This window comes from Phyllostomus hastatus, unplaced genomic scaffold (genome assembly GCF_019186645.2).
Source record: "Phyllostomus hastatus isolate PE091 unplaced genomic scaffold, TTU_PhHast_1.1 phas_contig_41, whole genome shotgun sequence".
NCBI lineage: Eukaryota > Metazoa > Chordata > Mammalia > Chiroptera > Phyllostomidae > Phyllostomus > Phyllostomus hastatus.
In genome coordinates, this window is record NW_025333876.1 from 8,743,460 (window position 1) to 8,771,389 (window position 27,930).

The following is a 27,930-nucleotide window of genomic DNA, read 5'->3' on the forward strand; positions in this document are numbered from 1 at the left end:
CAGACACAAACAGCAGTATGGTGGTTACCACCGAGGAAGGTGGGTGGAGGAAGGTATAGGAGGGTAAAGGGGTCAAATATCTGGTGACAGAAGGAGATTAGACTTTGGGTAGTGAGCCCAGAGTGCAATACGTAGAAGATGAGTTATATTTGGTATTGTACACTTGAAACTCATACAATTTTATTAACCAATGCCACTCCAATTAATTTGATTAAAAATAAAATTAAATTAAGAGAATTTTTAAGTGTGTCTTGTATACAAGATATCGTTGGATCTTGATTTTTTATTCAGCATGGCATCTCTCCTTTTGATTGGAGTGCTTAATCTTTTTACAGTGAGTGTAATTATTAATATGGTTTTATTTAGATCTGTCTTTCCTATTTATCTCATATGGTTTTTGTTCCTTTAGCCCTCCTTCCCTGCCTCCTTTTATGTTAATCCAAAAAAAAATTTTTTTTAGCCCTCACCTGAGGTTATATTTTTATTGTTTTTAGAGAGAGAGAAATGGGGAGAGAGAGAAACATTGATTGGTTGCCTTCCATATGTGCCCCAACCAGGGACCGAACCTGCAACCTGGATATGTGCCCTGGACTGGGAATTGAACCCCCAATCTTTTGGGTGTATGGGACAAAGCTCCAACCAAAGGAGCCACCTGGCCAGGACATGTTAATCAATTTTGGGGGGGGGGCATTCCATTTCAACTCCTCAGTTGGCTCTCTAGCTCTATCTCTTCAAATTATATTTTAGTGAATGCTCTAAAGAATGCAAGCAACATACACCTTTAACTTAACACAATCCACTTAAATGTTAATTTCTAATTATGCCCAAAAAATATTGGAACCTTGCAATAATATAATTGCATTTAACCCCTACCATAGTGTTCTGTCTTACATCTTTATGTGTGGTAAGCCCCTTAATACAGTGTTATTTTTGCTTTAAATACTGCTATATCTCTTAAAAATTGATAAAGAATGGATTAAATTAATCTTTATTTTATTGTTATCTACCATTCCTAGTGCTCTTCATTCCTGCTTGTTAAACCTTTAGCATTCCTTTTAATGCAGGTTCCCTTGTGACACATTTTCTCAGATTTTCGTTTCTCTGAAAATATCTTCACTTTCATTTCTGAAGGACATTTTGCTAGACATAGACTTCTCAGTGGACAGATTTCCCCCTTTCTGCACTTCAAACATATCTTTCCAATGCATTCAACTTTTATACTTTCTGATGAGAAGCCAGCTATTAAATCTTATGTACACTACTCTGTGTGGAACACATTCCCTGAGTCTGTACCTAAAAATTTTTCAGCAATTTGGGAACATGTCATTCCATTATTGCTTCAAATATTTTTCTGCCTCTTTCTACTGCTCCTCTCCTTGTGGACTCTAATTTCACATACATTAAACCACCTGATATCAACCTGAGATCTCTGAGATTCTATTTCTTTCTCTTCAATCTTTTCTGGTTTGGGTTGGGTAATGTCTACTGATCTATACTTAAGTTCACTGATTCTTTCTATTTCCATACTTAATCTTATGTTGAACCTCTTCAGTCAATGTTTAAATTTTAGTGTGCTTTAAAAAAATGTTTATGGAATTTATTGGGGTGACATTGGTTAATAAAATTATATAGGTCAAGTGTACATTTCTATGATACATCATCTGTATATTATATTGTATGTTCACCATCCAAAGTCTCTTTCTGTCACCATTCATCCCCCTTTACCCTCTTCTACCTCCCCCCAGTCAGTATACTTTGAAGCTTAGGATTTCTGTTTTTGTGGTTTCCATTCCTCTGCTGAGATTTTCTGTCTGTGAATTCATTAATACTATATTTTCTCTGAATTCTTCTGACACATCTTTCTTTCATTTTTCATAAAATTACCTTTTAATAGGTTTTTAAAATTGTGGGGTTTTTTAAAAAGCACATAAAATTTACCATCTTAACCATTTAAAAACATATTTTTAATCTTTATACTAAAGCAACCAGAAGTGCCACCAGAAGTTGGTTTCTACTGACTGACATATTACCTGAGTCAGGGTCTCACTGGCCTTTTTCTCTGCATGTTAAAAACTGGACACTGTGAATAATACCTCGCAGCAACACTGCATCCTGCTGGGTTCTGAGGTTAGTGATTTTGTTATCACAGACAGTAGCTTGACCGAATTCGAACTAGAGCACATAGAAACTAACATCTCTATCTGTTCTATGGCTTCCCAATTTTTTAACCCGGCACCCTTGTGGTGGTCTCTTCTATACCCACGAAACTGCTCATGAGCAAAGGCTCATCAGCATCAGGGAGAGCTAAGGCTTAGCTTTGCTCTGACTTTCTTGCTTCTAGGGATTCCTCCCCTTTTCACCACTAATTTTCAGCTGCTCTGTCCTCTGAAACTTGAAGCCCATAAGGATTTTTCTTTATGCCACCTACGCTGCACATGGTTGAGAAATGCACTTGGTTTAAAAATGCAGGAAGCTCACAAGTCTGGCCCCAAACAGCTCTTCTTTAAGGATATACTTCTTTCTGGTTTTTGTATCCTTTCTGACAGAGCCCCCTGGGTTTTCCCCATACATATACAATTTAACTGCTGCAAGGGATTTGGGAGAGTTTGCACTCAGAATTTGAGCTTCATGCCTTCTGTATTTTTTTCACTACCTAAATTACCTCTTTACATTCCCAGCTATCTGACCTCTGGTCAGTAAGGCTGAAGTTTTTCTCTATACCATTTCCTGCAGCAATGGAAATTAGACAAGACCCTTGGGCTAGAAAGCCACAAGTTCCCAAGTTTTACCATTTCCCATTGGTTTTTGCAGATTAAATCTCTCCTGTGGTGTCTGTTTTCAGACAGTTTCCATTGTCTTTAAATATTTAACTTTCAAAATCTAGTTTTTATAATGGTTATAGAAGGAAGGTTTTGCCACCCCCAACTCCTTTACCATTAGTGGAAACACCTACCACAATGTGTTTAACTGGTAAATGAGAGAGAATCCAGAATCAACCAAGCATTAAAAGGAAGTCTCAGGTACCTAGTAAAGTTTTCAGTAAATATGTGCTGAAAACATGACGTGGGTTCACTTCTAGTTCACTGGTCATTTACTACTGTGTGATCTACTATTCAATGTTACTCAACCTCAAAGTAAAACTGACTTACATAAAACAATGACAACAAATTTCCTGGAGTAAAAAATTTGACCTAAAAAAAGTAGTACAGATGTCTCCCAAAATTTATGACTAAACATGTTCACTGTAGCATTATTTATAGTACTAAAAAAATGAAAACAATCTCACTGTCTAAAAAGGGAGAATTGTTGAATTCTGGCAGGTAATAGACACCACTATATGGCATATCATTTTAGAAGAATGCTTTTATTAATATATACAAATGCTCTGTATATTAATTTGAGGGGAAAGAATTCAGGAAACAAGAAACAGCCAGATCTGGATTTGATTGCTAGTTCCACTTCTTAGTACCTACACTATTTACCTTGCATAAGTTAACCTATGATCTGGTTTGTTCATCTGTAAAATACTGACAATGGTAGAGTCTTCTTCATGGGCTTCTTGGGAGGATTAAGTGATATCCATATAGCAATCACTCAAAAAACATTCATTTCACTTACACAGTAAGTAGCTATAAAATGTTAAATAAGTAGTCATGAAATTACGTTTAAATGATATATGTTAGTTTTTTAATGTAGTAACAGTATGCGGATTATGTTTTTACTTTTGTCTTTTGTATTTTTAAACCTTTTTTTGTCTTGTCTTTTAGAGATCTATTAAAGTATATATAAGTGATAAATAATATGACTGATACCTAGTATTTGTTTTTAAAATATCCTGGATATTATACTTGAATTAAATGTTTATTTTAAAAACTACTTCAGAGACAGGTGAAACAAGGAAGAATAGTGACCACTGTTGAAGGTAATTGATGGATATGTGGGGTCTTTCACAATGCTGTTTTACTTATAAAACTTTTTCCAAACTAAAAGCTAACAAAAATAAAAAAGAAATTATACACACACACAAATAATTATACATGGCCAAGTAACAGTGATTACCTCAAAATAGTGGGTTGATGCATGAGGAAAAAACACACAATAAGGTAAATATAGTCTATTCAATAAGTAGTGTGAGGAAAATTGGACAGATACCTAGAAAAAAAACTAGACCACTTTTTCACATCATATACAAGAATAAACTCAAAATGGATTAGAGACTTAAATGTTGGACTCAAAACTATAAAAATCCTAGAGAAAAACACAGGCAGGGAAATCTCAGACACTTTTCATAGTAATGTTTTTTCTGATATATCACCTCAGGGAAGGGAAACAAAAGAAAAAAAACAAATGAGACTATATCAAACTAGAAAGTTTTTGCACAGCAAAGGAAACCATCAACAAAATGAAAAGACAACTCACTGAATGGGAGAACATATTCACCAATGATACATCTGATAAGGAGTTAATATCCAAAACTTACAAAACTCAACACCAAAAACCCCCAAATAATCCAATTAAGAAATAGGCAAAGGACCTGAATAGACACTTCTCCAAAGACAACATACACATGGCCCATAGACATATGAAAGGATGTTCATTATTAATCATTAGAGAAATACAAATTAAAATCACAATGAGATACCACCTCACACATGTCAGAATGGCTATCATCAATAAATCAACAAACAGCAAGTGCTGGCTAGGATGTGGAGAAAAGGGAACCCTTGTGCTCTGCTGGTGGGAATGCAGACTGGTGCAGCCACTGTGGAAAACAGTATAGAGATACCTCAAAAAATTGAAAATGGATCTGCCTTTTGACCCAGTGATCCCATTTCTGGGAATATATCCGAAGGAACCCAAAACACTAAATCAAAAGAACATAAGCACCACTATGTTCATTGCAGTGTTATTTACAACTGTCAAGATAGGGAAGCAGCCCAAGTGTCCATCAGTAGATGAGTGGATGAAAGTATGGGACATTTATACAATGAAATACTACTCGACTATAAAAAAGAAGGAAATCTTGTCTTTTGCAACAGCAATGGATGGACCCGGTAAGTATTATGCTGAGTGAAATCAGCTAGTCAGAGAAAAACAAATATCTTATGATTTCACTTATATGTGGAATCCAATGCCCAAAATAACAAAGTGGAGACAGACTCATAGATACAGAGAGCAGACTGACAGGTGTCAGAGGGGTGGGGGTTGGGAGTTGGGTGAGAAGGGTAAAGGGATTAAGCAAAGAAGAAAAAGACCCATAGACAGAGACAACAGTATGGTGATTGCCAGAGGGAAGGGGATTGGGGGGAGGTAAAAGAAGGTAAAGGGGGTGTAAATGGTGATGGAAGGAGACTTGACTTCTGGTGGTAAACACAATACAATATACAGATGTAGAATTGTATACCTGAAACCTATGTAATTTTACTAATCAATGTCACCTCAATAAATTCAATTTAAAAAGAGAACAAGTTTCTAAAAACTACATTATTTTTATAAATACAAGGACAGTTATTTCTCTTTCTCTTTCAAGCCTCATGGACCAGACTGAGCTGCTTCAGCTTCAGCACTGGCCCCCCCACCCCCCACACTTACTGTACAGTCTTGAACTGACCACATCACCTTTCTGGGTCTCAATAATTCACCTGTGAAAAGAGCTGGGTGGGCTAGGTAATCCCTAAGGCCCTGTGTAGACCTACCATGGTTGCCTGGATGGTACTGATAAAAACAGGAGTTGATAAAAGGGAGAATTCAGCTTGCTCTGGAATGAACAGCTGGAGGAGGTCACAGAATGAATCACAGAAGAGTGGGCCTTGAACAGGTGGAATGTGGTTGGACTGGGGGGAGTGCATTCCAGGTGGGGTAAACAGCATGAGTGAAGCCAGTGTAGAAGAAAGTTACAGAGCTAGATAGCAGTTGGTGTGTAGAGAGGTAGGCACAGCTGGAGCCAGCAAGCTGGACTAGTCTTGAAAGAAACAATGAAGTCTGATAAGTAAGTTGAGGTCAGATGGTAGGAGAAGAGCAATTGTTACCAAGAGGGTAACTGATAGCTTTGTTTTAGGAAAAGTTCAGGAAGAAATACTGGATCAGGAAGACTACTTAAAAGAACTCAAGTGTACAGGATGTTAGCATTGAAAAGACACATTGAAAACTACTTAGGAGAAAAAATAGCAGTTATTGGGGAAGGCACTCATTAACATAATGACTAAAATAGAGACCACAGTCAAAGACAAGCCTAAGAGACAAGTCTCAGCCTTTTTTAGGAACTACTCTCAGCCTTTCTTGAGAGAGAGAGAGAGAGAGAGAGAGAGAGAGAGAGAGAGAGAGAGAGAGAATAAGAGGAAAGGGAGAGACAAGAGAGCATACACCTTCACACTGCAGGACAGACTTGTGAACCTACAGTAAAATCCTAAGAAAAGGGCAAAGACTCTGTTGCCTTGAATCCCCTTTCTCTGGGAGAATCTCAGAAACTTTGGCCCAAATGGAAGGGATGTAAATATGGAGTATTGCAAACAAGCATATCAAGATTTACTAACAGATTAATGATTTCCCCCTATAACCCATCCCCTGGCAGCCATCTAGAGCCAAGTCTTTCAGCAGTACCTTACCTGTGACTCCAGACTGGCCACCATTTCCTCAATTAATAAACACTTACTTTCTTGGTACAAAAAAAAAAAATTTACTAATAGATCCCCAGCTATAGGTAGGAACCTCTTGTGCTAACATTTCCAGCCAAAAATACCAGAAAAACAGTGGGACTGTCAAAACAGTAGTTGAATGAAGCTATTAGGCAAGGACGAATAAAGAAGAGGTGAAAGAGATACATGCACTAGCCTGAAGCTTCCTCAGAGTAACTGGAAGTTGACAGCTCCAGTATGTCCAGCCACATGCTTGTGCCTCCGTTAGCTTTACAAGGCTCTCTGCTGAATAAAAGCTTCTGTAAACCACATGAAGTTGCTTTCAATTTACACTCCATGTTTACTCGTTGGCTGGGGAGATTTTGTCACTGTTAATCATTTATTTTTGTACAAAGAAACCTTTATTTCTGCCACATGATTAATAATTCTTCTAAAATGAAATGTCATAACCAGGCAAATATGTCAAAACCACAAGGGCACACACATCACATGGTTTACAGGAAATCTCCTCCATGTGGTTACTGGGAGGTAGAGGACCTGCAGCCCAGAGACTGCTGAGAGATGACAAATCTCACCATGAAGAATCTGAAATCCAGCTCTCCAGCCACTCACAATTTTCCAGATGGATGACACACAGCACCATCCTTTGCATGCCTACCATATGCCAGGCATTTAACAAACATTTTTTTTCTTGTCTGTGGTACCACCCATGAGACAGAAGTAATTATTGTTCCGGGTGCATAGAAGGTGAAGAATCTGGTGACACAGCAGTGCAACACCTGGTTATATTCTGGTTTCCTAACCAAGATCTATCTTCCCTTTATTCCTTACTAGCAGAGCTCTGTTTCATTAGGGCAGCCATATGCCCAACTACACATTTCCAAAGCTACTTTAACCTCTGTGACCCAGTGACTACCATGTGGTCAGTGAGGTGTAGGGAAAGTTTCTTAAGGGAGAGCCAAAGCTAGGGCATAGGGAAGCCTGTTGTTGTTGCCCCCACCTGCTTCTGACATGCAATGCTGACTATAGAGGTGACACTCGGTACACATGAAGATGGTACCCTCTTTATTAGGATTGCAGAACAGAAAAAGAGGAGGAACCTGGGTCCTCAGTGACACCATAGAACCACCATGCTAGCCACACTGTGCCAGCTTTGAGCCTTCATTTTCATTCCGCATATAGGTATGGGGACCTGTGACCAGCAGCTTAATTCAATTCCAAATCATATTTAAAGGAAGCTCAGTCAGAATCTAATACAGAGTCTGTCTGATCTAAAACCTGGAAGCATCTGATGAGCGCTCACTTTTATCCATGGCTATGTTAGAGCCGGGAGTATCAGCGTGGGGATGGAAATGTGGTACAAAGGGAAGAGAAATTTCCTGTAGTTTCCCATAACTACAGAAAAGATATCAAGAATATTTATAAAAATTCAAATTGTCACAGAGAAATTAGTATTACATAAAATAACAAATTAGAAAAATATAATTTTGAAAAACAACTCCCTTCCAAATAATATATTTCAAATTATAATAAAATAATATAAATATAAATCCAAGATGGGTAAAACCTAACATAAAAATTACATGGCAAATGCATTTTGCTTCAAACTTGGAAACTATGAACTTTTGGTAATTAAATTTTAATAACAAAATAAAGAGAAGCTGGGTAGTGACTATAGCAATGGATGTGGCTTTTTGTTAAGTTTGAAATTCATAATTACCCTATTAAAAATAGTTCTAAAAGACATTATTGTTAAACAAAATTTAAATTGAATTTCCTTATTTGGTTTTCACTTCTTGTGACATCCAAATGGAATGGCAATGACAGAACCAGTGTATGTAAGAAGTCCCACACAGCATGTATGCAAATAACACAACTTAGAGCCCTGTTCCCAGGACTCAATCTACCCAACATAGAGCGAGGTCTACCCTGGCTACACATAGTCACCACTCTGGACCATTAAGAAGGGCTCATACCCGGGACCCATTCCTCACCAAATGAATTCAATCTCTGGGGTGAGAGCTTGGTCAACAGTGTTTTTTCAACACTCCCCAGGTCCTTCCACAGTGCCATTAAAACACCTGCCGGTGCAGCACCAGGTAGGGAGTAAAGAGCAATGCTACAGAAAAGCCCTGGCCTGTGTGGCTCAGGTAGTTGGGGCATCATCCCATAACCAAAAGGTTGCGGGTTCCACTACCAGGTGGGGCACATGCCTAGCTTGTGGGTTTGATCCCTGGTTGATCCCCAGTCTGGCACAGAGGGCAACCAATCGATGCTTCTCTGTCACATCAATGTTTCTCTCTCTCTCTTCCTCTCTCAAAGCAATTTTTAAAAATGTCCTCAGGGAGTGGTTCAGACGGGGAACAGTAGTGGTGGGAAAACAAGACAACTGTATGCGAACATTAATTTCTAAAAAATCACTTTAAATTTAAAAAAATGTCCTCAGGTGAGGATTTTAAAAAATAACAAAACATTGCTACAGAATTGATGATAATGACCATTCCTCACCTCTGAGGATGGCAAAACCCACCATATGGGTCTTGCAGTATCCAGGTAGGGTGCTGCTCAGTATTACATAACAGTTGGCAAGTAAACAACATTTGTGATCGCCCAAAAATTTACACATATGACACAGAGAAAACACTGATATTTGTACTACATGCTAGGATAAAGGGAGAAAGGTTGCCTGAAATGGAGGCCAGAACCCAGGTTTCTAGGGCATCAGGAACCAACTCTTCCACAAACCTGTTGCTTGTTATTCCTAAACACCTTCCAGGAAGCTCTGCTCTGCACACAAAACACTTCCCTACAGGAAACCAAGCTGGATGTCCAGCAGGTGCTTCTCCTGGGATTCTCATGGCATGTCCTCCTCCATGGGGAACAGGCCTTGCTATTGGTTTGCCAACTCCCTGCTCCTACCTGCAGTTCCACCAGGACGGCAGATTCCTGGGTCAGTCTAGAACTTGTACCAAGGAGAAAAGATGTGTTCCTCTAAAGATGTATTTTGGTCTTAATGTTCTAGACTTTGCATCCCATTTTAACAGGAAAACAGCCAATCTCAGACACTTAGTAAGAGGCCCCCTCGCAGTATAACATTTTTCTGCTACTTAAAACTAAAGAACTGTTACCGCTTTCTTTATTATCACATAGCTATTGCCACAATTAAGAATACAGAACAGCCCTGGCTGGGTAGTTCAGTTGGTTGGAGAAGTTATCCTGATATACCAAGGTTTCAGATTCAATCCCTGGCCAAGACACAAGGAGAAACCCATGAGTGCATGAATGGGTGTAACAACAAATCAATGTTTTTTCCTCTCTTTCTCTAACCCTTCCTCTCTTTCTCTCTAAAAACAAAACAAAACAAAGCAAAACAAAAAAAACCCAGAACCATCAACAAAATGGTAAGACAACCTACTAAATAGAAGACGATATATGCAAATTGTGCATCTGATAAGGGGTTAATATCCCCAAAATATAAAGACCTTAACTCAATAACAACAACAACAACAAAACCCAATTTAAATAATAGGCAGAGGATCTGAATAGACATTTTTCCAAAGAAGACATACAGATGGCCAATAAGATACCACCTCATACCTGTTAGAATAACCATTATCAAAAAGCCAATAAACAAGTGCTGGCAAAGATGCAAAGAGAAGGGAACCCTCATGCACCATTGTTGGTGAGAATGTAAATTGCTGCAGCCACTATGATAAACAGTGTAAAGATTCCTCCAATTTTTTTTTAATTAGCTTATGAACCAATCATTCTACTTCTGGGTATTTATCTGAAAAAAATGAACATACTAACTCAAAAAGATATCTGCACCCCCATATTCACTATAGCATTATTTATAATAGCCAAGATATAGAATTAACCCAAGTGTTCCAAGATGAATGGATAAAGATATGATATATATAAACATACAGATATTGAATACATACACAGACACATACACAATGGAATACTGTTCAGCCATAAAAAAGAATGAAATCTTACCATTGTGACAACATGATGGATCTTGTGGACACTATGCTAAGTGAATTATAAGTCAGACAGAGAAAGACAAATATTATATGATCTTTAAAAAAAAAAATCTTAACAACAGCCCTGGCTGGCGTAGCTTAGTGGATTGAGCACGGGCTGTGAACCAAAGCATCGCAGGTTCAATTCCCAGTCAGGGCACATGCCTGGGTTGTGGGCCACGTGAGAGGCAACCACACATTGATGTTTCTCTCTCTCTCTCTCTCTTTCTCCTTCCCTTCCCCTCTCTAGAAATGAATAAACAAAATCTTAAAAAATAATAATACTAAAATCTTAAAAACAAAAACACCCTAAGTTCATAGATACAGAGAACAGGTTGTTGATTGCTTGAGGCAGGGTAAAGAGGGGTGGAAGAAATGAGTGAAGGAGGTCAAAAGATACAAACTTCTAGTTATAAAATGAGTAAGTCATGGGGATGTAATAAACAGCATAGTGACTATAGTTAATAATACTTATTGTATATTTGAAACTTGCTAAGTAAGATCTTAAAAGTTCTCATCACAAGCAAAAAATGTGTAACTATGTGTGGCGATGGATGTCAACCAAACTTACTGTGGTGATTATTTCACAATATATACAAATATCAAATCATTATATTTTACAATTGACACTACTACAATGCTATATGTTAATATTATCTTTAAGAAAAGAATACAGAACTATTAAATTGACAAAAATTTGGTTTTTGTTTTTTTTTTAATAGTAGTAATAGTAGTCATTATTGTCCAGGTTGTAAATATTATAAGTGCAACTTAATAATCTTTAAAAGAAACTTGGAGATACAAGTAAAAACTACAAAAATACTCTAATCATTTGCCCTAGTAATTCCATGTCTGAAATTTATTCTAAGGAAGTCAGTGATACCCATAAACAGTTACACAGAAGGATGTTCATCACCAGTGTTAATTAAACAGTGAGGCCATGAGACGGAGGTGGTTCTAATGCCTCAGTAGCCCATGTAAGCAAACCCAGGCCGAAGCCTGTAAGTGCCCAAGGTTACAACATAAAAACCTAAGGACAACCAATCACAAATAGCCAACTCACCTTTCCCCATTGAGGCAATCCCTAAACTAGAGCCAATCAAATGGTTTCCTTGCTTTGCTTCTGCCTCTTCCCTATAAAAGTCTCTTCCAAAGGAACACCCCATCTCACAGGAGAGTCCATAGGAGGGGCCCATGGGGTCCTGAAATGTACACAAACCCACCACCCAGAAATCAGCACCAGAAGGACACAATGCACTTGTGGGTGGGGGGAAGTGACTGAAAATGGGTCGAGAGCCAAGCAAGCAGCATTGTTCCCTCTCGGACCCCTCCTCCACATACAGTGACACAACTAAGCGACAGGTCCTGGCAAATTCCTAAGGCTCTGCCCCCTACAACAGGTGGGCCAAGACAAAGAAATATGGCCCAAATAAATGAACAGATCAAAACTCCAGAAAAAGAACTAAGTGATGAAGAGGTAGCCAACCTATCAGATACAGAGTTCAAAACACTGGAAATCAGGATGCTCACAGAAATGATTGAGTATGGCCACAAAATAAAGGAAGAAGTGAAGGCTATACAAAGTGAAATAAAGAAAAATATACAGGGAGCCAACAGTAAAGAGAAGGAAACTGGGACTCAAATCAATGATTTGAATATAAGGAAGAAAAGAAAATGGGACAACTGTAATAGCATACTCAATAAAATATACTTAAAGTAAGTATTTCCCCAGCTCCTGCGGGCAAAGTGTTCCTAATCACTTTCAGTTCAGTGCTTCCTTTTTCAAATCAATTTTTGCTCAAACTCAGTTTTCCTTTTAATACTAGCTATTTACAATAAATTATAGAACATCTATTTGAATGTGGAATACAATGCAGATGTTAAGAATGAAAGTATTTATTATAAAATGTTTATCCCTTCACTTATGCATCAGATATTTTTGAGAATTTGCACAGTTCTAGGTCCTAGAGAATGGTGACCAGAACAAAGTCACTGCCTCATGGGGCTTGAAATCTGTAAGGAGAGATGGACGTTGCAGAAAACACACAACTACTTAGTAACAAATTCTGATGAATGCTATGAAGGGAAATTACAATGCAATGAGAACGAAACAGAGGGATCTGTTTGAGATTCAGGGATCAGAAAGTCTGAGTCCCTGACTTAAGACAACCTTTGAGGGAGACTGGGCATTACCCACTCATGGGCCAGTGTAGGAAAGTCTGGGAAAAGGTAGTAAAGCTAGATGGGCCAGAGCACCAACTGCAGGAAAAGTAGTGTAACCAGAGGCCATAGGGTGGACCCTGCCTGCCCCAACAAAACTCCATGCCAAGTAGAGTGGGAAGGGTTTCCAGGAGGGAAATGACACAATCTTTTCCATTCTAGGATGATCACTTGGAGGGCTCTGTGCAGCAAACAGTCAGAGAGAAGGGCAAGGGGAATAGTTAGGAGGCACTTGCACCTCAGTGAGCAAAGGTGGAGGCTTGGCAGTGGGACGGAGGGAGGGGTAGATGGGTGCCTGAACCAACTGAGCTTGGCAGTATCTTAGATAATTAAATATACACATGTACATTTTGTAACAGAAGAATTGGGATCATACTGTATATATTGCTTTGTGATCAACTCTTTTCCACCTGTCACCATTGGCCCATCCCTTCTTACTTTTCTTAATTTTCTTTCATTAGAAAAAAAATGTGGCAATGTCCAGAGTGGTCATATCTGGGCTAACAAAATTATAGGCAATTTTTATTTTCTTTTTATGCTTTTCTATATTTTCCAAATTTATACAATAACACACATTACTTTAATAACCAGAGAGAGATGCCTGAGAGGTATATGACACAAAAGTATGATTTGTTTGTGTTTTGTCAAAGTATTTTTAAAACCCTACTTTAAAAAGGTAAACAGTTTATCTTTCGGCAGGGCCAAATTTAATTAGAAAGTTGAAAAAAAAAAGAAGGGGGAAAAGGCAAGGAACTGCTACACCCAAATCTATTGTAATACAATTTCCTGTGACATTACTGACATTCCTAAACTTAAGTGTTTCTTTTTTCCTTCTCCTCTTATTAATATTTCAGGGTAGTACTCAGTGTTCAGTAACACTGAAAAGTCATTCCCATCCAAGAGAAACAACTTTAACTTTTTCATTAGCAAAATGCCTATATTACAGTGAAGTAATCCTCAGGCAAGATCTTGTCTCTGAGATAAAGGAAGAGTGGTTTAGTGTTAGCCTTTCTCTCAGCATCTCTACAGCTTTCCTGATGGTGCACATTGTTACAGCTAAACAAAGTAAGTGATGCAAAGTCACACTTCTGTCCATGTCAACATCTGGCAAGTGAGCTAGGGCTACTGCGATTTTCATTCCATGGGCTCATCTCTGCAGAGCCCTCTCTCTATTAACCTCCGACTGAGTACATCCCACAGACACTTGGGCCCTGAAGTAGCTGCACACAGTAAAGGAGTGGGCTGGGCACTGCAACCTGCCAACAGAGGCCCAACACACCAGGCCCTTAGGAGTTAGAAATAAATCATTGCCTGGATAGGAGCAGCTCGTATGCAGCTGGAAGAATCAGGAAGACCCTGTAGTAAAAGGAATCTGAGTTGAATCATAACAGATGCCCATATCCAGACACAGGAAAGTGGAAAGCAGCATTACCAGCCAACAAAACAAGATGTCTAAAGTGCCCCACAAGAAGCCACTGGGAGAGTGCCTGAGAGCAGGCCAGACCATGGGGCACAGGAAAAATGTGAGAGGGTTCCTCAGGGAGGACCAGCTTAGTGGGCTGCAGGGGTAAGAGCCAGACAGGAAGAAGTCCTAGAGAATAACCTCCACGGGATAGGACACACATCAGCAAACACAGCACTGACAATGGTTGCAGTAGTCCACAGTGAAGAGAAAAACAGTATGCAGGGGTCATACTAAGAGAGCACTGCTGTCCCTCTGACATGTACATAACAAGCACATTTAACTGGCACCCATTGGGAACACAGGTCAATAACAGCAGGGCAGGGCAAAGCTCCAGCCACCTGTGTGACCCCTGAAGCCATCATTGCCCCTGAAATTCTGGGGGAGCCACTGGAGTCCATGTCAAACCACTGCTGTATGGTTTCAGTGGAGTTGTGTGTGGCCACTGCTTGGCCTGTGGGCTGCTCAAACACCAGGTGTATCCTGAGGGGGTGGCAGGGAGGAATATGAGGACTCCAGCAGGCCTCACCCCTTGGCAGGTCTCTCTCATTTGGCAAAAGGTCCTGGCTCGAGGATTAATGTATAGGATAGGTTGAGAAGCTTGACTTGCTGCACTTTTTAGCTTGAGAATGCAAAGAATTCATCCTCTTTTCCTAGTAACCAGATCACCCTGACTTACTCAGTGCTGTGACCATTGTTCTCAGGAAGCCTGCCTCTGAATGCACATCCTGACCACTGGCTTTTTTCTTCTGAATTTGACATAATAAATCTATTTGTTTGCTTACATTTCTTTCTAACCTTACTCATTAAAGATTTAAATCACTTAAAAACATATAATATTAAATCAGAATTAGGAAAATTACACTAACAGAAATGCAGGACCAGAGGAAAATAGCATGCCAGGTCATGGCCCTAAAGAGTCTGTAAAGCTGCCAGACTTGGCACCCGTCACACAGATCAGCGACAGAGGCTCAGGGAGACTGAGGGAGGTCGGCATGCAGGTTGTCCAAAGAGAAATAGGATATGGCAACTGCTCAAAGCATTTCCTAATACACACGTCTGAAGAAAATCTCTCACCTGTTTTCCTCCAGGGGACCCACACACACAGCTAAGGGTCTGGAAGCCACTGAATCAGTGGCTGGCTCCCCAAGTCCTACCTTCCCTGCATACCCTGTATTCTGAGTGCAGTGAGCACCCTCATACCTGTTAGCTCCCTGACACACACTGAGAACACAAGTCACATGCTTCTGAGAAGCAGAACTGTACGTATGTTAACATCACTGCAAGATCAAACAAGTGGTTTTTAAAACTTTATCAGAAAGAAAAAGAGGGAAAACCTAGTAATTTGAGCATTTGAAACCATAATGATGAACAGAAAAAGTGAAACTAAATGTTATTTAGAAAAAGCTAAATTTAAATTATTACTTATTTCAGAATAAGAGTATCCAATGACACAAAATATGACACTCATCTGTCACTTCTTTATATTTAAATAACAGTGCCTTCCTTAAGGAACATTATTCTATTGATGTCAGGTTTTTTCCCATAGAAATGTTCATGTCCTTAGTACTTTATGTGCAAAAGATTTATGAACATCAAATGATACATCATTTGTATCATTTGACATTTCATTAAATCATTACATAGAAAATATTTAAAGTCCTTTACTTTTCTAGAAATTTCTATTTTAAAATATTTTAATTAAAAATACACCTGTACCTGATAGTTACATGGGTATAATTTGCTGGGCAAAAGTCACCGAGCTATATGTTTAGGAATAATGTACTTTTCTAACATAATTTTATTGTAACGAAAAGTTTTTAAAAAATACTCATCTAAAAACATTAAAATATTTTCACTAAGTCTTAGTCCAAATAAAATGGAAAAATGTGTGTATGTGCACATGCAACGGACAGAACACTGCACATGAAAGTGTGCATCACACTAAAGCCACCTATAAAACCTCAGGAAAATACAGAATTTATTGCTATTCTGATGAATACAGGGTTTAAAACAATACTTAGACTCAAGCTACAAAAGAACAAAACTGAACCTCAATTAAAAAGCATTACAATAGGAAACAAAGTGGAAAAGCTCCAATAACAGGAATTCTCTGTATGTTATATTGGAATCTGAACAATTTGCTTTATTCAAGACACATACAGCTCTCAAGGTGCTGTTGGTATTTTTCTCTCACATTACCTGGGTTCACACAGTGAGCGACCTTCCAACTAAAATTCTCTGAAAGCAAAAGCACTCTATCAGACCAAAAAAGTCTGAGTTGGAGGGTAACCATAAAGGCAGAGCTATTTTAAGTTATAAAGTAACACTATACACCAAGCTGATTGGGAACTTTATTGGTGTTGTGATCCTCAATTTAACTGTATTTGTATTTTACTGTATTGGAAACGGAACCAGCTTCATTATATTTTGGACTATAATTATCACTAATGGATTTTACCATAATAAGATCCCACCTGTATTTTGGATCATTTGCTCCAGCTGTTTCTTTTTGTCAGAGATGAAACACAGCTGCAAAAAACAACAGCTCTGATCACTTCTTTTGTTGGCAAGTAATTTTTGGAAGTTTGAGCTTTGCCATTAGGCTACAGGTCTCAGGTTAGCATTTCCCCAGGACCACTCCCTACTTTCAAACCACCCAGCTGTGCTTATCAGGGCCAGTATTTGGCAGCATGTCTAACTTCATACATTCACAGTGAGAAAGGTCACACCTTCACTGTCAGTTTCTACTGCTGGAACATTCCACAGCACATCATTTATGATCCTGAGCTTCATAAAAACAACTCTCAACATGACAATGCTCACATACACAAGTTAGTCCCAGCATATTCCAAAGTGTTAAGAAAGCCTCCACAAGATATTGGTTAGTTCTATAAACATATCATTCAGAAAATGATAATTCTCCAGGTTAAGTTCTATGGTAATGAACTACAACAGCAGGGCTGAGATGACTTTGGGACATAAAACAGGGCACTGTTAGCCTTCTCCTATGACTCTGATGCCAGGAATGCAGAATTAGGTTATTTCTAGGAAACTAAGCGCTGAAGCCATCCTGATGTGCTTTGACCATGAAATCATAATAATTTTCCAAGGCAGCAAAAACACCTATTTCCATTTTCGTACAACTATGACTTTTAAGATGACAAATGTATAAAAAAGGACTGGCTTTCAGAAGTCATTTTATAAAGCAACTACATTTTTACCAATTACATTTTACTATTACATTTTTACCTTGACTTGACACAGGCTCCATTTTATTTTTATTTTTTTGCATTTTTCTTTTTTTAAGATTTTATTTATTTATTTTTTAGAGAGGGGGAAGGGAGGGAGAAAGAGAGGGAGAAAAACATCAATGTGTGGTTGTCTCTCATGCAACCCCCACTGGGGACCTGGCCTGCAACCCAGGCATGTGCCCTGACTGGGAATAGAACCAGCAACCCTTTGGTTTGCAGACCCATGCCCAAACCACTGAGCCGTAACTAGCTAGGGCTGTTTTTGTTTTTCAATTACAGTTTACTTTTGATATTATTTTATATTGGTTTTTGGTATACAGCATAGTGGTTACTATGCTGTATACCGAAAGTATACAATCATATACTTTACAAAGTGTCCCTACCCCCAATATTTCCAGGACTCACCTGGTATCATACATAGTTATTAAAAGTTACTGACTATATTCCTTATGCTTTACTTCCCATCCTTGTGACTATTTTGTAGTTACCAGTAAAAATATGGAATACTTCACCAGTTTGTATGTCATCCTTGCGCAGGGGACGTATTAATCTACTATGTTTCATTTCAATTTTAGAATATGTACTGCCAAGGTGAGAACTGCTTCTATTTTATATGGCTCTGACCCTCAACCTGGATTTTATTTGCTTTTATAAACTGCTACAGGATCATAAAGGTACAGCTCTAAGTTGTATATTTATGCATAAGTGCCACCTCTGTTAATGTGTCCTTATTCTTAAGCAAATGAGAAATCAGCCTGTGTTGCCACCATTTCCAAGATTTTTCTAGTCTTTCTGTTCCTTACTATTCGAAGTTAGATGTAACATAGTTATAGTACATCTCCCATAACAGCACATTGAATAATTTTTAAATATGAAAAAACAGTCAAGGAATTGCCAATTTGTGTTAATCAACCTTCCCTGTAACTAAGTAAAAATGCACAAACCAAAAATAAGATAGGGGAAACCAGTCTCTTCCCCATAACATCTTAGAATAAGCCCAACTAAATCCCACAGAAAGGGCTCTATGTGAGAGCCCTGCTCAAGAACAGACCAGGATATACACATGGCCCAATTCAGAAGCATTCAGAAACTTCTGGATCTTGCCTGAATAGGAAAAGTAGCTAAAAAGACCCTTTTAGAGAGAAAATGGAGGTTGGTTTAATGATCCATCTAAAGGGCCCTGGGTTTCTAACCTAGAGACCCTTCTCTGAGTAGTAATCCCAATCAAAGCACCTCCACGGGGACTCTTTCCTGCAATGGCCATGGGGGCCCTGGGAGCCCACCTGGTCACAGCCCGCGTTCACCAGCTCCTGCAGCATCTGTCGGTTCACTTCTGTAGCAGCTGGGGGCCCTGATTCATTGGCAAAGGGCAGCAAGGAGTACCGGATCTCCCTCAACGCTTTTTGGTAGGGGCCGAACTTTGGGGCAGCTCTTGACTGCTGCTGCCGGGCAACATCCTTGCCCCCCAGGACCTTGGTATCCAAGGAAGTGTCACTTGGTCCTACAGGTGGCCCCTGAGTGGAAGACTTGGGGGGCTGCTTCAGCCCCTCTCGAATCTCCTGCAGTCGCTGCCGGCTGTTTCCAGAGTAAGTTGTGGCAGGAAAAGTCTTTGGCCTCATTGTTAGTCCAGTTTCCTCTTACCATAAATACAATCTTCTTAAAGAGTTTTATTTGTAAAAACTGTGAGCAGATATCAGTTAGTTGTAAACATAGTTTCAAAATAATTTCCTTTTAAACATTTTCTTTCCTTTAATTTCTATAGAGAACCCAAAAGTTTCCAGAGCCTTCATTTTGATGAGAAACACCATCTGAAAAAGAAGATAGAAAGGCAATCAATGTTCATTTGTAGTTTTCACATAATGTTAATAATACTTATCAGAAACGGGCATTGATCTTGAAAATATTCCATCTGGAAAGATTAAGAAAGAACACATCATCTCTCAGAAATGACAAAAAACGGTTTCGACTCCAGTTAGAGTACATGACATTCAGGGTTGTCCCAAAATGTTTCCTGGACTATGTAATCTGCAGTAAAGCCAACCTCCACAAGCTGATACTAATAAATATTCAACTCAAGGCAAGAACAATAGTATTAACAATTGATGGCTCATTTAAGATACTTTATTATAATATAATTTCATTTGAAATCCACAGCTTGAGTATTGGGGTTTAACTTTCTTACATGGGGTCTTGGATTTCTGGCTTGTTCCTAATAAGCTATCAACTCCTGGTCTATACTGTTGTCCTTTATTCTGGGGCTTCACCAACCTCTCAACTTGAAGCTGTGGTCCCTCCCTCTCTTTGGAAATTTTCCTCTCCCAAATTTCCTGAAAGACACCACAAAACTTATCACACTGAAGGTGCCTTTATTACAATTCAAAGTAGTTCCAGCACAACATATCAGGAGACTTTCAAGGTAACTACTTCCTTGATTGTTTATAAATTTGTCAACTTATCAGCATTTTTATCTAAATACTAAAATAAAAATCTTTCATGTGGAAATTGATACCTACATGGAAGGAGACTGGTAAAGGCATGTAGGTGATTTCTTAGAGTGCTTTCTGACCACACTAAGAACAAATTAAAGTTGTAAGCACAGATCAGCAATGACTTCAGCATTTTCCAACAGCAACTATACCTACTATAGGCCTAAGTCACTGGATACTACTGTTCTTGCATTCAGAAAATAAAATCAAGACCAACCCCCGACACTGCCCTTAGCAGCCAGAGCAAAGTATCTAGCTCAGGTCACTTATCTGGGTGACCTAGGGCAAGTCATTTCACCTCCCAAACCCTTCCTCTGGGAACAGATGACAACACTTGATAACAAGAGGTGGCGAGCACTGATCGTCTCAGCAGTCCTTAGGATGCAGTTATTCTCACTTATGCAATTAGCTGCCACAACCCCAAAACTGGGGCCCACAGGTGGTGAAGGCAAAACCCTGCATGCCCTCCAGGCTCAAATGAACACTGATCCAGAAAAGAGCATTCTTTAAAAGGAAAGGATGAAGGGGGCTGGACTTTGTCTCAGTAAGGAATGTTATAACTATGAAATAAAACTGCTTCACAGACTTTCTCATGTGGGGAAAAAAAATCAGGATAGCTAGTATTTACCCATTATTTACTATGTGCCAGGCTTGTTCTAAGAGTTTTATGTGAATTAACATATATAGATCTATTTCATAATCATATACAACAGTAAACCCAGAGAGATGATGATGAAACCACTATTCCTTTCTCAAAAGTGGGAGGATGGAGGGTCATAACCATCTCCTTTCTTAATGTAGCTAAGAGAAAACTGACTACACTTAGAAAAAATACCAGACTAAATAATTTTTTCAACATGAAGCCTATATTTAGTGCACAAAATCTACTACATTCAAGTCACTGGAAAGACTGTTGTAAGGTTCTGCAGATAATGAACCACAGATCTGTAGCTGAGTTCCCTGGGATCTATGTTGATCATGGACCAAGCCTAGAGCTCTGCTTAATTGGTGTAAAATGGGGCACACTGCAACCACACTCATATTCAGTGACTTTCTGGTCTAAGCATCTGCTGTGAAATATCTCACTTTCTGAAATCCAAGTTCACATTCCACAAAGAGGCTCTGGGAGCTGCCAGCAGTATAGAGATTACTGAGTAATGGTATTTGAGTACTGAGGCTTCTCCTAGGGGAGTTCACATAAACCACTTGTATCCGATCTTGTTTTCTTCCCTTTCTTTGAAAACTAAAACAGAGAAGAGATAAATAATACTATCTCCACAATAAAACAATCAATGCAAAGGAGGGGACTGATACTAAGCAAGTGTATTCATACCCTCCCCCCTCACCACCATCCACTGACCTATCCCACCCACACCCTATTTACACTTACCAAATGCTTAAATCTCTGGAGCTGCTGGGATAAATAAGAACAAAATCCTGCCTTCAGCAAGTTTACAGTCAAGTAAGAGGTAAGGGTGTGGTGGGCAAACAAAGAGCTTCAAAGAAAAAGAAATGTCCACAAGGAGAAAAAAAATCATCTGACTGTTGGGAGAATAAAGGACAAAGTCACAAAATGCTTTGAAGCAGAGGTAACCAAATCTGAGGGTACTGAAGAATGGATATCCAGCCATAAGAACAGCACTGACAACTGAGCAAAGGAATGTAAAAGCTGCAGGCACCACCCACCCACCCACCACACTTAGATCTAGGGGCTGGAGGTTCTTCTGGAAGAGCACAGGGCTCAGTGCAGAAGACCGGGAACCACTGTCTGCAGTTCAGCTCAAGACTGATATGGCCAGAAGTACCCTTTTGGCAGCCTCGTCTGGTAGCCAGCAGGAAGGTGGCTAGAAGGGAAAAACACAGCACTACGGGTAGATGATGAAACCTGGGTAAGTATCAGCAACCTCACAGAGCAAAGGGGGTCAGATTCAGGAGCTAGTTAAACCATGGCCCACTGTCTGGGCTTAAAGACAGATGGGGAGCCACCAGCACATGGGACATTTACCCAGAGAGTGACGTGCCTACATAGCCATGAAATGGAACTGTTAGGTGAGAGAGGGAGAGCAGCAGTCAGTGATCATCAAGTGATACCAGCAGATTAAAGAGAAGCTAAGAAAGGGCAAGAGCCACAAGAAATGGCCCAAGTCAAATAAAAAAGAGCTATGAAGAAATCAGAGCCAGGACCTGGGACAACCCAGCTACCTGGCCTCACCAGCAGACACAAGGGAGTCAGGGACAGCAAAGGAAGGAGGCCCCAGCTGAATCTGAGGCTTAAACGTTCTCCCTGGAATTCACTCCAAAAAGGAGCTACTGAAAACAGGGACAGCAGTGAGGCTTTTGGAGGAGATGAGAGTAGTGTATTAAGTGTACAAAACATAAGATGGACAAGTGTTCACGAAGAGCACCCTCTAACAAAGAGATGGATCAAGGAGTCCATCAGTACAACCTGAGGCCCCCACAGCCACAGACTAATGCCTCCAGGAACCACCTTCACAACTTCTAACACCTAGGGTTAGTTTGACCAGTTTTTGAACTTTATATCCATGGACTTACATGTTCTGAACTCTGTGTCTGGCTGATTTTGTTCAATACTATGTTTGGTTATTTATACATGTGGTATGCGGCAATAGTTTGCTATTTTTCATTGCTGAGTAATATTCCATATCACAACTATACCATACTTAATCCATTCTGCCACAGAAGGACATTTGGGTTGTTCCTGGTCTGGGGCTACTGGAAACTGTGCTGCTGCCTTAAGGCTGATGCCCACATGGCTCCAGCCCCAGGGCTATGAGGAGTTGAGAAGTTAGTGATCAGCTCCAAAATCATATCAAATACTTTCTGTGTAGCTATAGGCAGAGCCCCTAATAGTTCATGTGATACCTTTGCAGGATTATAAAAAGGTACTCCTTCCTCAAGTAAACTGTTTTGCTACCATATTATTGTATACTATGAGCAGCTCTTGCCCTGAGGAGCCTTCCAGAGCCCTGTAGGCAGCAGACTGGCCCACTCTGAGACATAGCCTGACACCACATATCACATCCCATCACACACACACACACACACACACACACACACACACACACACCAGGTGAAGGAGAGTAGGAACTAGACCTCTGAGTCACAGGAGAAAAAGTAATGGCCTTAGTACAGTCACACAGGAAGAGTGTGATCACATGTGTTCTCTAAAACGTGTGTATGACACATGTGCCATTGACTCTACTGCTGTAGAGTCAGGTCTTTTGCAAGTGGACCAGAGTCTCCAAATGGGCTGACCATGCCCTCAGATAAGTATCTGTGTGATATGAAGCATGCCCTTTTACGTGCGAGGCCCTTGAGTAGTACACAATGTAAACACCCATACAAGGTGGCCCTGTTAACTAGGTCTTAGGGATACAGAAAATAATGACCAGCTTCTGACTTTAAAGAGCTCACAGTTCAAGATGGGAAAGTTAGACATATAAATCAATTATTTAAATATAGTATAATACAAATGACAATAAAATTTTGCCAAAAGTATTATGGGGTCTGATGTAGTAGATGGAGGGTAGAGAGAAGTAGGCAATTCAGTCATGCTTAAGGGGTGAAACCCACAGAAGCTGGTGGTGTTCACTCATTAGAGACAGGCTTGAAGGATGAAGTCCAAGTTTCTGGTTTAGAAACCAGAGCTGATGGTGGTGCCTTCTCTGACCTAGATGACCAGGGACTTTCAAGATAGCAACCAGACTGTGGATGAAGGAGGGCAGCTGTTGGGAGGTGAGGACAAGGCTGGGGGAGGCCAATTCAGAAGATGGCCATTTCGCTTTAAAAATGAAAAAGCAGCTGAGGGTTAGGAGCCTGGCTTCTGCCCAGCTCTAGCATTGCACCTCTCTGAGCTTCAGTTTCCTACTCACTGACAAGCCTTTCTCTGTCTAGTTGACAGGGCTGCTCTGAGGATCACAGGTGACAATGCAACTGAGATCAAGCTCATCTGTAATGCATAATACACTGGCCAATGATTGGAATTCCTAGTAAGTTCAGGACTCAGAATCAGACAAAAAGGCTTTTAATCGAGTCAGGAGATAAGACCAGGGCAAAATGCAAACAGGCTTAGTGGAAAAGGTACCAAAGTCAATGTAGAAACAGAGGTATTTCACGGTCACTCCAAGTGTCTCCTCTTTAAATAAGTAAACCATAACAATGCTTAAGACGTTAAAGATTTGCCCTAGCGGGTGTGGCTCAGTTAGTTGGAGCATCATACTGTAAATGAAAGGCCATGGGTTCAATTCCCAGTCAAGGCACTTGCCTGGGTTGCAGGTTCGGTTCCTCCAGGGGTGCACGTGCAAGAGGCAACTAATCAACATTTCTCTCACTTCCTTTCCCTCCTTCCCCTCTAAGGGTGACCTCTAGTGAGGATTAAAAAAAAAAGTTAAAGTATCTTTTTACTTGAAAGAGAGAAAAGCAGAGAGGAAAAGATGAAGTCATTAAACTTACTATTTAAAAAGTACCTGCAACCAGGCCCAAGATGCTCTGTCCCAAGTAAAATCTGAGCTTCAAGAAGCTGCTTGTCTCCCAAACAACCACAACCAGGTTCATGCTGGGTGATCCTGGCCAAGATAAAGTCATCAAACTCTCCCTTACCCCTGGAACTTGGCAAGACCGTTCTCTCAGCTCAGAACAAATTCCCCTGCCTGCTGGACTCACTTATACCCCTGGAATTCTAAAAATGCCTTCATCAAAATGGTCCTTCTGCCCCCCCCCCCCATCTCAGTGGCACTGTTAGCTCATAGCCCTCCCAGCATGAGCACAGTATGGGATGACTGGTGTGCCTGTATCCTCCTGAATCATTGGAACTGCAAGTTCTGTGAGGGCAGGAGCACCTACTCACTTCCTGTCACACAGGCCCACAGGCCCAGGAAGCATCTGCTGAATGAATACATGAAGTCACCTACCCCTGAGAGTCTGTTGCCTCAATCCTGAACTGATGATAAACCCTGCAACCAAGGCAATCTAAAGAAGGGATGCAGGAGAGCACCCAGCACATGTTTGGGTACACTGAAGGCAGTCAGGAAGTAGCATTCTCTCTCTGAAATTTCAGATGCAGTCCAAACAAAATGTTTGTAAGTGAAGCTTACATGTAACTAGTATAGTCTGATAACTATGATCACAACATGGGTGGACCTTGAGGTTCTTACGCTCAGTAAAATAAGCCAAACATGAAAGGACACATACTCTATGACTGCACTTACTTCAGATACCCAGAGAAGTCAAACTCACAGAGACAAAGTGAAAAAGGAATCACCAGGGGCTGGGGTAACAGGGAATTACTGCTTAATGGGTAAAGGGCTTCTGTTTGGGATGAAAAAAAGTTTTGGGTATAGAGCGTGGCAATGTTGCAAAAACAATGTGAATGTACTTCAAGCCAGTGAACAGCACATTTATGAATGGTTAAAATATTATGAATATTTTACCTTGATTAAAAAAATGAAAAAAAGTCCTGGCTGTTGTAGCTCAGTGGATTGAGCGCGGGCTGCGAACCAAAGCATCGCAGGTTCGATTCCCAGTCAGAGCACATGCCTGGGTTGCAGGCCACGATCCCCAGCAACCGCATATTGATGTTTCTCTCTCTTTCTCCCTCCCTTCCCTCTCTAAAAATAAATAAATAAAATCTTTAAAAAAATGAAAAGAAATTGCCCAACTATTCACATTTAGATAACCAGTGTTTGAGCAATGGTTTCCTCTAGAAAATTAGCTACCGAATGAAAAGAGTAGACCTTGGGACTGGGTACAGAGTCCCCTGGCAGAGTGAAGCCTACCTGTGTAGCATCACACACACCCTCTCAAACACAGTGTCACCTTCACACCAGGACGCTGAGATACACAATGGGGACAAGCTTCCACAGGGCTCCACTCTTGCAGCCCACATGTCCCACAGGCATTCCAGTTAGAAAGCCAACCAGCACAGGCGACACATTTCTGTGCTGTTTGTGTTTATGCCTAAACTAAGAAATATCAAGTGCATGCTCCCCTAAATAGAATCCAGATCAGATGTCCTGGTATCTTTTTTCTCCCTGCCCTAACACTTTATAATAAAAATTTTCAAACATACAGAAAAGTTGGAAGAATTACTCAGTGACACCCCTTAAACCTACCACTGGGGAGCTCCTTGTGTGGAGGGAAGAAGAGGACACCATGCCCTCTTCTTATTTTCTTTCCATCTCCCTCGAGTCTTATAGGAATTCCGAAGGTATTATCCCTGCCCTTTTAAGTGAATATGTGAAATAGCACATAGGTGTATTTTACATATACTACTGTACTCTTGTACTGTACATATGTAGTCTTGCCCCAATCATTTGGAAAGGATGAAACTTTCCTTGATCTCATAAAGAATGAGAGTATTTTCTCAGCTTGAGACCATGTTTTTAGCCTTTAGTTTTAAGACAGTGGTTTTCATGACCCAATTACGAATTTGTGAAAGATTTTTCATGAGAATACTCATCAGTCAAACTGAGACTGCAGCTGGAAATGAGCCATTCTGACACACCACTGTGTCAGTTTATAAGAGATAAAATGGATATTTTCTCTCATCACAAATTTTATAAATATGACCATAAGGCCTCATTGATGTGAAGTTTACAAAATGGGGGTATCAAGCAAAATAAATCTAACTTTGGACACTTCTTTGACATCACCAACTCATTTAAATACACTTTAAAAGAAATTACAAGTCACTGGAATTTTAAAACTGTAACACAACTCACAGAACAAAAATACCTCATTTTCAAATCTGGAGCTGAGACAAGTACTAAATCCTACTCTTAGTATAGGTGGCTCACGTAAAAAAAAAAAAATGTGAGAGCAATATGTTAAGCATCCCTTAATTTGGCCCTACTCAACCCAATCCCAATCTCAATAACAAATGTTCAAGAATTTTTATTCTCATTTCCCCTAGTGCTTCACAAATCTATGCTGGCTGCCAACATACATCAAACACCAACCAAGGAACCAATCAGACCTCTGTCTAAGGACCTACACTAATGAATCCATTGGCATTTTTAAAAACAGAATGTCTTGGACTTAAAATTCCAGGTATTCTTTAAATCATGTCCTTACTATAATTACCTAGCAAAGATTAAACTAAATCAGGTAGAGAGGCCAGGACTCCATCCCAATGCTGGAGTGTCAGAGTCATAAACCACCAGGCTAACATACCTCCAATGATTGTCCAGGTCCTGAAACCACACAAGGACTAACTCTCATAATGAGGATTTCTGAGGAAATCAGCTGACTACATTTCTCTAAGAATCCAGGAAAACTGCCCTGGCTGGTGTAGCTCAGTGGATTGAGCGCGGGCTGCGAACCAAAGTGCGGTAGGTTCGATTCCCAGCCAGGGTACATGCCTGGGTTGCAGGCCATAACCCCCAGCAACTGCACATTGATGTTTCTCTCTCTCTATCTCCCCTCCCTTCCCTCTCTAAAAATAAATAAATAAATAAAATCTTAAAAAAAAAAAATACTTGAACTGCATTTTAAAAAAAAGAATGACATTTTTAAAAAAAAGAATCCAGGAAAACTCTCCAAATAACAGTGTCATTGCAGTGGGCTTAGAAGTGCCATTCATACATGTGTCAAATACTCTGCTGGATATTATGAGGTCTCACACAGATAGAACAGGTTTCACCTCTAAATAAAGCTGATAGTCTAGGGTAAAAGCAAATCACCACATCTTCTTTTAGCTTTGTATGTGATGTCCATATGATGAAGAGATAGCCAGCCTATCAGATGCACAGTTCAAAACACTGGTAATCAGAATGGTCACAGAATTGGTTGAATTTGGTCGCAAATTGAATGACAAAATGAAAGCTATGC

The 27,930-nt window shown here is 39.9% G+C and overlaps 1 protein-coding gene and 1 non-coding gene across 4 annotated transcripts in view; both read right to left on the reverse strand.

The window, feature by feature from the left end:
• The window catches only part of LATS2 (large tumor suppressor kinase 2), a 104,416-nt gene that overhangs the window by 68,010 nt on the left and 8,476 nt on the right, over positions 1 to 27,930 (reverse strand). For 2 of the 3 annotated variants that reach the window (XM_045844780.1, XM_045844779.1), the window contains exon 2: positions 18,880 to 19,404. In XM_045844780.1, coding sequence (XP_045700736.1) covers positions 18,880 to 19,215 — 336 coding nt within the window. In that variant the 5' untranslated portion in view covers positions 19,216 to 19,404. Of the gene's footprint in view, positions 1 to 16,819; positions 16,875 to 18,879; positions 19,405 to 27,930 lie in introns of those variants that run through there. The other variant, XM_045844781.1, reaches the window with a different exon arrangement.
• LOC123822794 lies at positions 18,089 to 18,195 on the reverse strand. Its single transcript, XR_006786419.1, has one exon. It is a non-coding gene; the product is annotated as a U6 spliceosomal RNA (small nuclear RNA).